This window comes from Neofelis nebulosa, chromosome 5, assembly GCF_028018385.1.
Source record: "Neofelis nebulosa isolate mNeoNeb1 chromosome 5, mNeoNeb1.pri, whole genome shotgun sequence".
In the NCBI taxonomy this organism is placed as follows: Eukaryota; Metazoa; Chordata; class Mammalia; order Carnivora; family Felidae; genus Neofelis; species Neofelis nebulosa.
In genome coordinates this window covers 18324358-18340080 of record NC_080786.1, presented here as the reverse complement: position 1 = coordinate 18340080, position 15723 = coordinate 18324358, and the positions used below count along the sequence as shown (strand labels likewise).

At 44.2% G+C, this 15723-nt stretch overlaps 1 protein-coding gene across 14 annotated transcripts in view; it reads right to left on the bottom strand.

The window, feature by feature from the left end:
• THRB (thyroid hormone receptor beta) overlaps positions 1–15723 on the bottom strand; it is a 390903-nt gene that overhangs the window by 10225 nt on the left and 364955 nt on the right. For all 14 annotated transcript variants that reach the window (XM_058729739.1, XM_058729736.1, XM_058729734.1 and 11 more), the window contains 2 exons: positions 9268–9414; positions 2059–2317 (listed from right to left, as the gene is read on the bottom strand). In XM_058729739.1, the coding sequence (XP_058585722.1) occupies positions 2059–2317; positions 9268–9414 (406 nt within the window). The remainder of the gene's footprint in view (positions 1–2058; positions 2318–9267; positions 9415–15723) is intronic.

Sequence of the window (15723 nt, the reverse complement as noted above, 5' to 3'; positions counted from 1 at the left end):
GAGAGAGAGGGAGAGAGAAAGAGAGAAAGAATCCCAAGCAGGCTCTGAACTGTCAGTATGGAGCTCAGTGTGGGGCTCGACTCACAAACCTCGAGATCATGAGTCAAAATCAAGAGTCGGATGCTTAACTGACTGAGACACCCAGGTGCCCCATCCATTTTATTTCTTTAGGACAAAGGGCCTGGGCTTCTCACTGGCTGTTGACTAGAGACTTCCCTCAGCTCCGAGAGGCCACAAGCAGGTCCCTGTCATGTGAGCTTTCCCAGCATGGCAGCTTACTTCATCTAGGCAGCAAGGAGAGTCTCTAGGGCAAGCCTGTTAGCCAGAGGGAATCTTTTATAACATAATGTAACCGAATTACATGGGGGTGACAGTGAATTCATTGTATTCTGTTGAAGCAAGTCACAGGTTCTGTGCACACTCAGTGGGAGGGGATTGTACAAGGGTGTAAACATCAGAAGGTGGGGGTCATGGGGGGCACCCTAGAGCTTGTCCACCACAGCATACAGCAGGGTTCGTTATGCTATTCTTTTCTTTTCTTTTTTTTTTTTTTTTAAATGTTTATTTATTTATTTGAGAGAGAGAGAGGCAGAGAGAGAAGGAGACAGAGAGTCCCAAGCGGGGCTTGGGAATCCTGATGCGGGGCTCGATCCAATGAACTGTGAGATCATGACTGGAGCCAAAGTCAAGAGTTGGATGCTTAACCTACTGAGCCACCCAGGTGCCCCCATTATGCTATTCTATACTTATGTTTATGTTTGAGATTTTCCATAATAAAAAGAATTTAAAAAAAAAAGTCTGCCATACCTAAATTTTTTGTAGCAAATAAATTTCAAGATGAGCTTCAAAAAAGAAAAAAGGAATTCTACTGAGTTAACTAGGAAGCATGGACTCTATAAAGGGTTCTCATGGTACTTGTGACTGATAATTTACCCATCTATTTAGTCATTTATCCCATAAACATTTTTCAAATTCTACTGAACACTGGCCTAATTGTAATTAGACATATTTCTGTCTTCAAGAAATAAACAGTCCAGAGGGAGATATGGATAAGTTAAGCTGACAGCTGTCGTGCAGAGTGACCCTCAGCTTAACTGAGGATGCTCTGAAAATGCACAGGGTGCCTCTGAAACTACCTTCTATTTAAAGACTAGCTTCCTTTGAAGAGTTTGCTGTATTTTGCATTTCTTATTTATTATGGCATGATCTCTGAAGAAAAAAAAAAGTCTCAGCATTATCATCTACTCTTTGTGGAAGGAGTCTGAGGCCTTGATCATGAGCTCTAGGCAGGTTAGAGCTGGTTGTAGATTCTTTGCCGTTCCTCCCATCTAGAGGTGGGCTCTTGACTCTGGACTGGTGCTGGGCCTTGTTTGGACCAACAGAATGCGGCAGAAGTGATGCTATATGACTTAAACCTGGGACTTAAGACGTCTGCAGTTTCTGCTTTCGTGTGCTTGGAGCTCTCCTTGGAATCCTCTAGCCATGTAGGAGTTCAGCTAGCTTGCCAGTGGAGAGGATACATGGAGGCCTACAGCTGTGTTTGATGTCTCAGCCCCAACCTCAGCCATCTTGGATGCTTGAAGCCACTAAATTTTCGGGTAATATGCTATATAGCAATAAACTTAAGCTGTAGCTAAGCCATAAACAAATTTTCCTCAACCAGAACTTAATACAGAATGGTGTAGTCACTCATACCCATACCCTGTGTAATAAACCAGAAGGAGGCAGAGTTGGCCAACTACCATAGGTCAGGCTGGGTAGCGTCTGTTGAAGGTGGATCATCTCATAGAGTCTTTAAAAGGACTCATTTGGGTCCTTCTACTACGCTGGGAGATTGCAGGAAGCATCAGATACCTGACACCCTCCTTCAGTTTCCAGTTCATTGGCAAATCCCTAATTGCTGAAAGAGAAAAAGCTATGATTTTGCAGCTAAAGCAGCGGTGGGGACGGGGCGGGGGGCGGGAGGGGGAAGGACTGGAAACTCATCAAGTGATTTGAATTAGCACCAGATAAGCAAAAGCTCTTTTGTTGCTCAATAATGAGTCTGGGAGTACTCACCTGAAGACATTAGGAGGACAGCCTGAAGGAGAGCTACTTCTGTGTCATCCAGGTTGAAAGAAGACAGTGACATGCCCAGGTCAAAGATGGCGTCCGACACCACCCCAAGACCCCCATTCTTCAGCTGGCCCCGCGTCACTGCCATTTCCCCATTCAAGGTTAAAGTCTCACTTTCTGGGTCATAGCGCACAGCAGCGCGAAGGGACATGATCTCCATGCAGCAGCCTTTGAGGAGGATTATCTGGTCTTCACATGGCAGCTGAAAAAAACCAGCCCACGTCAGCAAGAACAAGTGCACAAATGTCAGTAAGGAATAACATGCAGTATTTTAATAGCAACAGGGACAACATCCTGCGATCAATGTCGCTCCTGCACTCTTTGAGGCTATGGCTTTTCCCTTCCTACTTGGCTGCAGACTTTCAACAACCATTCTTCACACTCCAAATTGGTCACCAACTTTAACCTCAGTAGTTTGCGTTTCTTTTGTGATGGATATAGATCTCTAACTGGGATTACGGTCATGTGTGAGATTGTGCTCATAATCCCTTACTCTGGAGGTTTGTATCGTAACACCAACTGATAACTGCTTGAGAACACGGTTTATGTTAAACTTACCTAATTTTCTCATAGTTCTAACAAGCCAACAGCAGACTCTACTCTTTAGCTGGATTTGATTTTTGAAGCAAGTTTGCTCCTTGTAGGTCTCTCAAAAGGCACAAAAGGAAAAGGTTGCTTATAGATGCATGTTACCCCTGAGGCCCAGAGATGTAAAAGCTTTGCCCAATTTCTTATTTGACACATCCCCAAAGGCAAGGGAATTAAAAGCAAAAATGAACTAATGGGACCTCATGAAGATAAAAAGCTTCTGCACAGCAAAGGAAGCAACCAACAAAACTAAAAGGCAACCAACGGAATGGGAAAAGATATTTGCAAATGACATATCGGACAAAGGGCTAGTATCCAAAATCTATAAAGATCTCACCAAACTCCACACCCGAAAAACAAGTAACCCAGTGAAGAAATGGGCAGAAGACATGAATAGACACTTCTCTAAAGAAGACATCCGGATGGCCAACAGGCACATGAAAAGATGCTCAACGTCGCTCCTCATCAGGGAAATACAAATCGAAACCACACTCAGATATCACCTCACGCCAGTCAGAGTGGCCAAAATGAACAAATCAGGAGACTATAGATGCTGGAGAGGATGTGGAGAAACGGGAACCCTCTTGCACTGTTGATGGGAATGCAAACTGGTGCAGCCACTCTGGAAAACAGTGTGGAGGTTCCTCAAAAAATTAAAAATAGACCTACCCTATGACCCAGCAATAGCACTGCTAGGAATTGACCCAAGGGATACAGGAGTATTGATGCATAGGGGCACTTGTACCCCAATGTTTATAGCAGCACTCTCAACAATAGCCAAATTGTGGAAAGAGCCTAAATGTCCATCAACTGATGAATGGGTAAAGAAATTGTGGTTTACATACACAATGGAGTACTACGTGGCAATGAGAAAACATGAAATATGGCCCTTTGTAGCAACGTGGATGGAACTGGCGAGTGTGATGCTAAGTGAAATAAGCCATACAGAGAAAGACAGATACCATATGGTTTCACTCTTATGTGGATCCTGAGAAACGTAACAGAAACCCATGGGGGAGGGGAAGGAAAAAAAAAAAGAGGTTAGAGTGGGAGAGAGCCAAAGCATAAGAGACTCTTAAAAACTGAGAACAAACTGAGGGTTGATGGGGGGTGGGAGGGAGGGGAGGGCGGGTGACGGGTATTGAGGAGGGCACCTTTTGGGATGAGCACTGGGTGTTGTATGGAAACCAACTTGACAATAAACTTCATATATTGAAAAAAAAAAAGTTTTGCCCAAAGTCACCCAGTGAATTAGGGGTAGAGGTGGAACTAGAATTCAGACCTCATGGCTCCCAGGGGTGTATTCTCAGTACCTCAGGCACTGGAGTTACTCCACACACTGGAGTTCCCTGCCCGTTCTGTAATCTCATTTTAAGCATATTTGGTTGTCTTGTTAATTAGGATTTGTGATGATGTGATAGCATTTATAACAAACTTAAAAAGAAAAAGAACTTTGTTAGCAAAATAACAAAAAATCAGAATTTTACTTTCTGGCAGGAGAGAATGTTGAATTAAAAGCCACCATCAAAGTAGCTTGAAAGGCTATTAGTTAATGGATATTTTTGATGCACTGGGCATCATGCTAAGATTGACAGGTGTCATCTTATTTAATTGTCACAGCAATACCGCGAAGTGAATATTCTAATTTCAATTTCATTCATAAAAGTGGAAATCCAGGCACCGAGAGGTTGAGTAACATGCTAAGGGGTCACATGAGTATTTTGTGGGTGAGGCTAGGACTTGAAGCTAGATCTTTCAGAATCCAGTGCAAAGAAAGAAGAGAACACACTCTTTCGAAATACTTGGGATATGACTAAGCTACCATAAGCAATGAATGTGTAAATCACACATAATTTTTATCTTTTCATTAAATCAGGTACGAACTCTTTTGGGGCAATACTCTTGGCAACACTTGACTAGTTCAATTTAGGTTGTTACATAAAACTGAAGGTAATACTACTGAATTATATTTAAAATGTTGGGCATTTCATATTTTTTGTTAAGTCAGCCTAGCCACCTTACCATTTAACTTCAAATTACTTAGCTTTTTCTACAGAATAAAAGTCATTTCATATTTGGTTCTGGAATATATATACATGGGAATTCTCTCCTTCCACTCATTAAAAAAAAATGACTGTGATTTACTTTTATTTAGGTTCTAATTTGTATTCCTGGCCCAAGATCATGGTAGGCAATGGGAAACCCTGAGCTTGGATAGATCCTCCACCAGTAAGATGGAGAATTGGTCCAAGTGGGCACAGGCTGGCTTTAATGCCCACGGGAAATGTCAGCTTCATCAGGGTCACCTGAGGGCTTGTTAAATACATTGCTGGTTCCACCCTCCGAGTTTCTGCATTCTCCAAGCTCCCAGAGGATGCTCATGCTGCTGGTTCAGGGACCCCGCTCTTGAGAACCACTGGCATAGGATGGCAAAGAGAAATTGCTGATCAGATCAAACCACTTATTTTTTTAATCTGTCATAAAGAATGCAAACTTGGGCAGGCCGCGTCTTTGTAGCCAAGTCTGAATCTAGATGAAGTAGGTTTCTTTTTATAACTTCCTGTTAATTGGTTCAGATTTAAATAAAAGTTGAATAAGTATTTGTTAAGAATCAACCAACGGTTTAGAAACTAGGCCAGATGCCTTTTCCTTTTAGAAACATCTGTAGGTTGGGCGCCTGGGTGGCTGAGTCTGTTAAGTGTCCGACTCTTGAATTTGGCTTAGGTCATGATCTCAGGGTCGTGAGATCGAGAGCCCTGTGTTGGGCTCTATGCTGGGCGTGGAGTCTGCTTAAGATTCTGTCTGTCTGTCTGCCTCTGTCCCTTCCCCGCTTGTGCTCTTGTGTGCTCTCTCTCTCTCTCAAAAAAAAGAAGGGTTTGTAGGATGATGGTAAGATTTGTTTCAACATGTGGGCAAATAACCTCAGTCACCTGCCCCAATACTTTCATTGAGAGGCAGCTGCAAGAGGGCATGGCAGGCAGAGTTGCAGGGGCATTCCCAAAGACTCTCTGTCACCTTAGGAAAGCAGCACTCGGGCTGATTGCAAAGATGTCCGTGCCCTGCATCCCAGAAGTAATTCTTTTCTTTTTTATGTTTATTTATTTATTTATTTAGAGAGAGAGAAAGATTGTGAGTAGGGGAGGGGCAGAGAGAGAGGAGAGAAAATCCCAAGCAGGCTCCATATTGTCAACTCAGAGCCCAGTGCCGGGCTTGATTCCACGAACGCTGAGATCATGACCTGGGCCAAAATCAAGAGTCGGATGTTTAACAGACTTAGCCACGCAGGACCCTCAGAAGTGATTCTTAATGTGTGTTTTGGCAGCTTTGTCAGCAATGATTTTAGATCTTTTGAAGCCCTGGGTGTCCACCAACCTTGCTGGTGGATTGGCACGGATCTTAGCACAGAATTACTGTGCGCAGAATTTGAACAGCACATGCACCAAAATGCCTCTGGCAGGAAAGCTCTGGCTCTCCAGACCACCTGGGATCTCCAGCCCACTCCACAGGAAGCTAACGGGCCCACACAGTTCATTTCCTTCTTTGGGGTTCTAAAGAGAATGAGAAAGGGCTAAAAGTCCTCAGGAGGCCACCAACACCAGAAACAGATGTGTGTCGGCTGTTAAAGTAGCCCCTCCCCACCTTTTTTTTTTTTTTTTTTTTTTTGCAATTTGGAGACTACAAGAATCAGGGTTGGAGGAGAGATGGAATCATGACTTTGAGGCAGGATTAAGCTTCTGAGAGAACTTGGAGAAGCTTGCCACAGCTGTGCTTGAAAAGTTCCATGTGGACCCCTCACTCTTGCCATGGACACAAGTGTTTGTTACTAGCGGTGGAGATGGCTTCTTCCCCTTCTTCTTTCACTGAAATATCTCTCCATGGTTGGTGTACGTCCTTTTTACATTTTTCTAAGAAACATTTTTGGTGGGTATTCAAAAGGGAACATGTGACTAACAAGCTAGTTCGAGTTGTAGGGGTAGTGTACTCAGTAGGGTTTGTCTTCACACACCAAGGATGGGGGACAAAGGACACAGCCCAGAGAGAGAGAGAGGACCAAGAAAGGAAAACGAACTCAACCCTATGAACCAAAAAGAAAGATGACGCGCAGAGTCAGAGGAAACCAGCAGCCTTGGAACAGCTCTACACCCTTCTTGAGAGCAATTTGGCAACACATATCACAAGCCTTGAGAGGTGTATATACCCTACTCCTTAGACTCTACTTCTAAGATTTGCCCTTAGGAAACAGCGCAGTGAGCGGGGCATTGGCACCAGGATGCTTATTGTAGAATGTTTATATCAGTGAAGAATGGGAAATGAGCTGAAGATCAGTCAAAACAGGTGACCTAAATTCTGTAGATCTCTTCTTTAGTTTGTGGTCATTAAAACTTCGTCTGTGAAAAAACATTTAAATGATGTGTTCTGTGGCTGAAGGTAAAACGTTTGGTTTAACAGGGTGATGGCAACATTTCTTTCTTTCTTTTTTTTTTCTTTTTTTTAATGTTTATTTATTTTTGAGAGAGACACAGAGTGCGAGCAGGGGAGGGGCAGAGAGAGAGGGAGACACAGAATCTGAAGCAGGCTCCAGGCTCTGAGCTATGAGCACACAGCCTGATGCGGGGCTTGAACTTATGAACTGCGAGATCATGACCTGAGCTGAAGTTGGACTCTTACCCGACTGAGCCACCCAGGTGCCCCTATAACGTTCTGTTTCTTTATTTCAGTGTTAATTACATGGGTGTGTTGAGTATGTGAAAATTCATTGGGCTGCACCTTTATATGTGCCTTTTACTCTTTAACAAAAAGTAAAAACATAGTTTCATAAGTAGGAAGTACAATAAGGTAGATAAATATGTTTCATACTTCATATATATGTGGGTACATGTGCGCGCGCGCACACACACACACACACACACACACACACACACACACATAACTGAAAAAAGACTCAAATAGGCTCCAGAATGTCAGCAGCTTATCTTTAAGTGGTGTTATTATGAATCAATGTCTTGAATATGTTATTGTTAATAACCTTCCAAACTTTAATAAGTAATTTTTTAAAAAGATGGTCAGAGACATGGAAAGCTCCATACCAATACAGACACAAGTCAAAATCCCTTCTCTAGGACTCACCAGCTCCTCTGAGTATGAATAGCTCCCACTGCAGCCAGCATGTCAGGTACCCTGGCCCCATCACAGTGGGGGGATAAAGGGGAGGGAGAAGAGGGAGGCACGCACTCTTCCTCAGCTAAGTCTGGGGATCAGATATCTGCCTCCTGAAGCCCACTGCTCTGTCCTTCTACATATGGCTCTTGTGGAGGCTCAAAATAGGCAATGAGAAGCATCCGCATCAGTGTCTGAGGTCTCCAGCTGGGCTCCCACTATTGCAAACTCAAAGGCACAAATGAGCTGGAAGCCAAGGCATGATGGAATCATTCCAGGCGAGGAGACGGCTTCTTTCTAGGTGAGGCTAGGTTCACTTATCACTTGGGTAGCTTACCCCAGAGGCTCACAGCAGTATGTGGACTTCTCTATCTGATATCTCTCTGGGTCCCCTTGGAGGTGGGAAGAGCAATAGATTGGCACCTGATGGGGGTTTTCAAAGGGCAAAATTTTCCACTTGATTTAAAAAAGGCTAGAGACAGGATGGTAATGTGATAGAGGAAGTAGCAGCAGCATTAACAGCTAAAATTTATGGATATGCTTAGGACCAGGCACTATCCAAACACTTTATGTATGTGATCCCATTTAAACCTTGCCACAGCTCTGAGAGGTAAATACTATTATGATTCCCATTTTAAAGATGAGATAAGCAAGAGTTGGAGACACCAAATAACTTATGTAGGATTCTCGCCCATTCAGCTGACTGCAGGTCCCATGCCCCCAGGTACCACATAGTAAGACTCTGCTAAAGATGAGGTGCGCAAAAGGGAAAGCCTATGAGCTCTGTTGGGTGTGCTCTTCAGGGTGCCCTGAACATGGGGCAAGAAAGGGCGAGATTATAGGAAAAGGGAGGAGACTTAAGGAGTTATTAAGATCCTTGCTCTGTGAGGGAGCTCCTTATTGTTGAGGAGGAAACAACCACACAACTGTTTTTGCTGTGATGTGTAATGGAAAGCATATCGACTTCGACTCAAGCCATCGCTGTTTGCATAACTTCATGTCATCTCTTTGATGTTAGTTTTCCCCAATCACAAAATGGGCTTAATTAAAGCTACCCTGCAAATCGGTTACAAGGTTTGGATGTAATGTGGGCAGACTTGGGCATGGTAACTGGGACATCATAGGTGCTGAATGAATAGAAGTTATTGCTGTCCTATTTCCCTATGCCTGGAGTCAGTGGAAGGAGAGAATCTTCAGCCTCATGTGGACAAGCTAATGAATGATGACTGAATAGAGAAGGTAGGGAAATAAAAAATGAAACAGTGCATTTTCATTTTGTACTGACATTGCCTTCACGTGACCTAAGTCCCTACTAATTAATATTAAATTATAAATAATAGTCAGTATTCCTGGAAATTGATGGAACTATAACGAAAAATAATGCAGAAGGAAAAACAGTTTCCTCACCTCACAAAACATAGGCAACTTTTTGGCAAAATCCACCACTCTGGTAATTGCTGGTGTGATGATTTTTGTAAAATGGCTGAAGGCTTCCAAGTCAACCTTTCCACCTTCTGGGGCATTTACTATTGGTGCTTGTCCAATATCTTCTGGCTAAGGAGGAGAAACAAGAAAGATTTAAATGAAAAACCTGGAGGATCTTGATTTATCATAGTTCTCGTGTGGCAGAAAATCTCTTCTGAATTGACATACTATACAATTTCTAGTTTTCACTTTGCTTATTAACAAACTATGCAGTTTCACATGGTTCAGTTCTCTGAGCAAAGATATAGGTGTTGGCCATTGCTTTGAAAGCCGCCAGTGATAATGTTGACAGGAATGTTGCCGCAGAAATAAAGAGAGAGAAAACAAGTGAGAGAAGAAGGGAGCCAGAGAGAAACAACAGGAATTTGGGTTCTGCTTCTGAATGCGCAAAGGATGCCGGGTGACATATGTGCTTGGGGCTCTGGGGTAGCATTTTCAGAGCACTGAACATTCTGGCGTGTGTAGACCGTGATGAATGGGATGGGATGAGATGGGATGTCCTGGCGAGTAGCACCCTGTGGATTCATTCTTGCTTTTGACCCAGCTGCTGGGGCTCAAAGTTCCTGTCTGCTCTACAGACTCCAGTAGGAGGAGGTCTCAGTGGGCTGAGGGGAAAGACCTCTAAGTCACCTACAGGAACTGAATTGTGTAAACTTGGCAAACTTTGGGCAGAGTGGGTCATTTGCCAGTGTTTAGTGTCTCTGGAGCACTTCTGTGTCATTGACTTGCCCAAGAACAATCCATAGCCTTGCTACTCAAAGGGTGGTGTGGCAGGTTGGGTGTCACCTGGACACTTGTTAGAAACCCCCCCTCCCCAGACCTAATGGTGCAGAATCAGCATTTTAGCAAGCCTCCCAGGTGGTTGTGCTTGTGTTAGCCACCCAGTTGTCCATTGGCACCCCCTAGCTCCTTAGCAGGGCGCTCAAAGACCATCACGGTCTCATGTATCTGCTCTTGTCACCTGTGTTTCCTGCTAGTAATAGTCCTCTCTGTTGTCTTTTCTTGTTGTGATAATCATGACCACTATTTATCTGTGGCCAAGCAAGCCAGCCCCTTTTGAGGGAGCGCATTATCTCAAGCAGTCCTTACACAATCCTGATTGGCAGATAAGCAAACAAAGGGCTCAAGGAGGTTAAGAACAATCCCCTGAGGCCAGGACTGGGATATCGGTCACCCAGACTCCACACAGCAATCTGCCAGGAGCCCCACATCTACCCCCTACTTTGAAGTTTTAATAACCTGTACACTTTTGACACCAGGGGGCAAAATTCTACTCCTCTTAATATTCCCCTTACTAGCCTCTCCCACTGCCTTCCTGGAAGTTGTGAAGGTCATCAAAGGGATTAGAGATTCACGCCTACCCCACGACCATCTCTGTCTAGAGCCACAGTGAACAGACTAGAACCAGTCACCCAAGGTTGGGAGGTGTGAGACAGTGGGCAGAGGTGGGCAGGAGGAACGGGCACTATGAGTGAGTCAAGCAAAGCTGAATCCCTCACTTGCAGAGTGGTGGGGGCACATCACTTGTGACAAGACTGTGGCCTACCTACTGCCGTGGTCCTCAAACATCCCTGTATCAGAATCATTGGGTTGGGCTCCTGTGTCCAGAGTTTCTGATGCAGTAGATCAGGGGTAGAGTCTGGGAATAACCTGAATTTCTAGCAACTTCCTGGAGCAATGGTGCTGGTCTGGGACCACACTTTGAGAACCACCGGGCTGGCAGTAACTGCATCCAGCTCAGAGTAATCCAGTTACCATTTTCTTTTCACACGTCCCCAGTCATTGCTCACATCTAATTTTTAGCACAAAGAAAAGCAAAGGGTGATTCTTTTACTGACTTGTTTCCAGGGCACGAGGGTCAACAGGAGCAGCCCAGGGTTGCTTGGGTTATCCAGTAGGTTCTCTGTTTATTTTATTTTACTTTTTTGGGAGGAGGGTGGTTTGCTTTGCAGGCAGCAAGTGGGTGGGAAAGGGACCTAGTCTGTCATGTTATCACAGTCAGTGATGATGTTTTGGGGCAACTGTTGGCATGGGGAACCCATGGAAGGTTACTGTTCTGCTGGCTTTCTGGATGCAGACAGAATTGATGGAATAACCACACGTACAGCTTCTCTCTCTCTTTCTCTCTGTGTTTCTCACATAGACTGAGCTAAGGGAAAAGGCACATTTGGGCACTGCTGTTCCTCGTATTCTTCACCTCGTCGGTCTTTGTAATTTCTCCCACCCCAGAAATGAGGCTCATCTCACCTGCTTTGTCTGTCTTATGACTCTGTCATGAAGATCGACTGATAAGAGGGACATGGTCACACATGAAAAAAGAAACGGCGTTTTATACACATACACACACATGGGGTGAAGTTTTTTAGAAGTAACAATAAAAATATGTTAATATTTTTAATAGTTTGGCCTGGTTGATTCCAAATGTCTTGTCATTGAACATGATAGATCTAATCTGATTTTATTGAATGGCATTCAGTGTCCTTTGAAAGGTGTGAGTCAATACTGATGTTAAAAATTTCCATTTAATCTGTGAGTTCACGGGGTATTCGAATCATGCCTGTGATACCTCTAAAGGTTTGAGAAAAGGGGGGAAATTATACAAGGAAATACAGCAATTTTAATTAAAATTAACCCCCCAAATGTAACCACCTCACAAGCTTTTCTGTTGAAAAATAAATATCAGGATAGGAAAAAAAATGTATTTTTAAGTCTTTGAGTATTTAATGGAAAATACAATTGCTAGAAGTAAAATCATATACAAAGTAAAAAGCTTTTTATTATTATCAAGGGTTATCCCCATAATGGATCTTGGATACCGGAAAATATACATGGATAGATGGATAGATAAGTAGACAGACAGACAGACATAGTCTATGAATTGACCTGAGTTCACCCATCAGGTATGAAAAATTAAGGTTGAGCCATGTAAATTTGTCTGTGACATCCCTAAAGGTTTTTCACCCATATGGACAACAGATCATTTGCTGCAATATTTGGGAGATGTTAAAAACAGGAGTACAAATATTTGACATCAGCTGTATCTCATCAGCTATGTTAATATAGCTGGTAGCCTTGTAATCCATGACGTGAGTTATATTTGCTCACAAGCACACACGTGTCTGCACTGAGAGCAAACTCAGGTACTGATGATAAGCCTCGGGCTTGCAGCTTCACCAGCGTAGGCTGTGGGCAAAGCCTGGTTTTTGCCCGTGTGGCACACACTGCCTTAGCTTGCTCATAGGGTTGTTGCCAGTTCACCTTCTGACTGTCTTCCTCCTCGCCTGCCCTCATGGACCTCTTGTGCCAGCTGAGCCCACCTCTCGCCATCTGCTCCCCAGGTGGCTTTGCACTGCTGTGGTTTGGAGCTGCCTTTCCTCTGACTTGTACTTTCTCTGAAGTCCCTGCTTCCATCTTATCTTGGCCAATTCCCAATCCCACCCCACTCAAATTCTATTTTCTCCTTAAAGTCTTCCCAGATCACCTGTGTGAAATGATGCCTTCCTCACTGGAAAACATACGGTAGCTCATGTACATCACTCATATGGCATTTAGGCATTTATTACTATTATATTGCAGGTATATAGGCTCACAGCTAAGATATGGATTTCTTGGGTGGGGTGCATAAGCCCTTAAGTATCTTTGTCTCCTTTGTGGAAAGCATTGGGCTAAAAGGTGGAGGACAGAATGCTTGTTGGTTGGTTGAGTGAATAAATGTAGGTTTATACTCGTTCAACTATGCAGCCAGGCCTAGTTCTAGATGCTAAGTTACATCAGTAAACAATGCATCCTTAAGGAACTTTCACTGTAATTGAGGGAAGACAGGCAATAAACAAAAACAGTACTCTCACAGAAGAATTTCTGTCTGTGATTAGACGGAAGGTGACATGATGGTATGTAGGGGTCAGGAAGCAGATGGGCAGCCCAGGGTGAGAAGTGACGTGTGAGCTTTAACTGGAAGACAGCCCTCCACAGATCCAGGGGAAGAGCATTTAAGGCAAAAGGAAAACCAGTGCCAAGTCCCAAGGCCAGAAAGGAGGCCTGTGTGCTCAGAGCCCAGAGATTGCACGAGATGAAGGACAGAGGCAGGTAAGGGTCCTGTGATGCTGGGCCTTGTGGGCTGTGGGGAGGAGACAGGGTTGTGTAGTGCAGCTCCACTGAAAGGCTTCAAGTAGGGGTGCAGTGGGATGAGAGTTTGGGTTATGATGCAGAATAGGGATACGGGAAGCCAGAGGAAGAAATGGGCTGGCAGCAACAGCCTTTTGGGTAGGAGATGAAGTGGGCTGGACTACAGGGCAGCAGTAGAGATGGAGAGAAGCAGAAGAACTCCAACCTCTTCTGGGAGCCGGACACAGGGATTTCTGATGGACTGGATGTGGGGTGTGAGACAATGAGGAATCCAGAGTGTCTCTTCTTGGGCAGTGGAGGAGGTGGGGGGCCCAAAGAGAGAGATTCAGGGGTGTGCAGGGGTGAGCTTCAACTAGCTCAGTGCTAGAGCAGGCTGGTGATGCCCCAATGGAGACTAAGTGCCTTTCTGCTTGGACTGTTCATCAGTATTGTTCAGGTGAGTGGCAGATGCTGCCAGTTGACCTCTTTGCAATGGCTGGCCAGAGCTGAGGACCTCTTGGCTTGAACCTGCAAACTCTCTGGCACATGCAGAGTGGGATGGGGCCAGACAAGACTCCCCTTTCTCTGCTGATCACAGCGTGTCTTTTGCACCTTTGTAAGGAGGGGCAGGAAGACCCAGACAAATGGTGATTAAAGGTCCCTGGGCTTTGAGATATTACTACAGGCTCTCCATTTTCCTGGGATGAGCAGGGATGGGATGTGAGGACGGGGGTGGTAGGGATAATGCACATAGGCACCACTAATGTGGTTGTTTATGATATGCCAAGCACGTATATCTATAACTTTTATACCGTGTGGTGTAAAGTCACTTGAGCCATAGAGGTGAAGTAACTTGCCCAAAGTCACATAATTAAAAAGCAGCAAGCATATACATATAAAGCGACAGAGGCAAGCACTGAACTCAGGCTGTCTGGTTCCAATCTCCATGCACATTACTAGACAACCCTGCCTTCTTCTGATGTAGTTATCATAATCTCAGGTGTGACAGAAGCCTTTCTGACTTGAGTGCTCTTGTCTACATAGACCACATGTGGCCAGATCACTCATCCTGCCTGACCCTTCCGCTTATGCCACTTTTCTAAGGCTTTCCCAGTCATGCATGTGAAATCAGAGAGTAGCTCTGCCAGGGAAAAATAGGGCAGGCCTGCCCTGGTTCTAATGGTCACACTTTATACTTGTGTGGAAAATCCCTCCAAAGTCACATCTTTGCATGTGAATGAAGGGTGCAGAATAATAACACAATGTCAACAGAAAATATTGTTGCTGGTATGGGGTTTACTCCAAACCAAGTGTCTTCCCACTCTTGGGAGGTGTAGAAGTGAGTTACCCTTGGTGAAGAGACACTGCTTCCCTTGTTTGTCATAAGATGCCCCTTGTTCCCTTTTCAGTGCACTTTTTTTAAAAATGTTTATTTATTTTTGAGAGAGAGAGAGCACAAGCAGAGAGAGAGGTGAACAGAGGATCTGAAGTGGGCTCTGTGTTGACAGCAGCGAGCCTGATGTAGGGCTTGAACTCACGAACCGCAAGATCATGACCAGAGCCAAAGTTGGATGCTCAACTGAGTCTCCCAGGTGCCCCCACGCAGTGCACTTCTATATTTCGTCATTATTGTCATCACACCCAAAGGGTTATTACTTTGGGCACTTTTGTACCATTAGGGATTTGAGTGGATTGGAGAAAACCAGAAAATTATGATTTATTTAAAAAAAAATTTTTTTTTTAAGTTTATTTATTTTTGAGACAGAGAGAGACAGAGCATGAACGAGGGAGGGGCAGAGAGAGAGGGAGACACAGAACCGGAAGCAGGCTCCAGGCTCTGAGCCATCAGCCCAGAGCCCGACGCGGGGCACGAACCCACAGACCGCGAGATCGTGACCTGAGCCGAAGTCGGACGCTTAACCGACTGAGCCACCCAGGCGCCCCCAGAAAATTATGATTTAAATGCTTTTGGAAGTAGTTTTAAAGAATGGCTTTGAATTATTATGAAAATATGCATGGCTATTTAAGAAGTTTCTTATTTGCCAGTGACTGTCATTTTCACAGACATAAATATAGATTTGAAACCCAGGTCAAACCACCAGTCTCTATTTCTGACTTGAGTCCTGGTGTCAGGGTAAAAAATGATGAAGAAGTTTTTTTTGGGGAATAAATTACTTTCCTGCTCCAGATAAATGAATACTTCCAGCTTTTATGACAACATATAATTTTTAGTCCCTTATGATATATTACTATATACCATTTAATAGTCTCCTC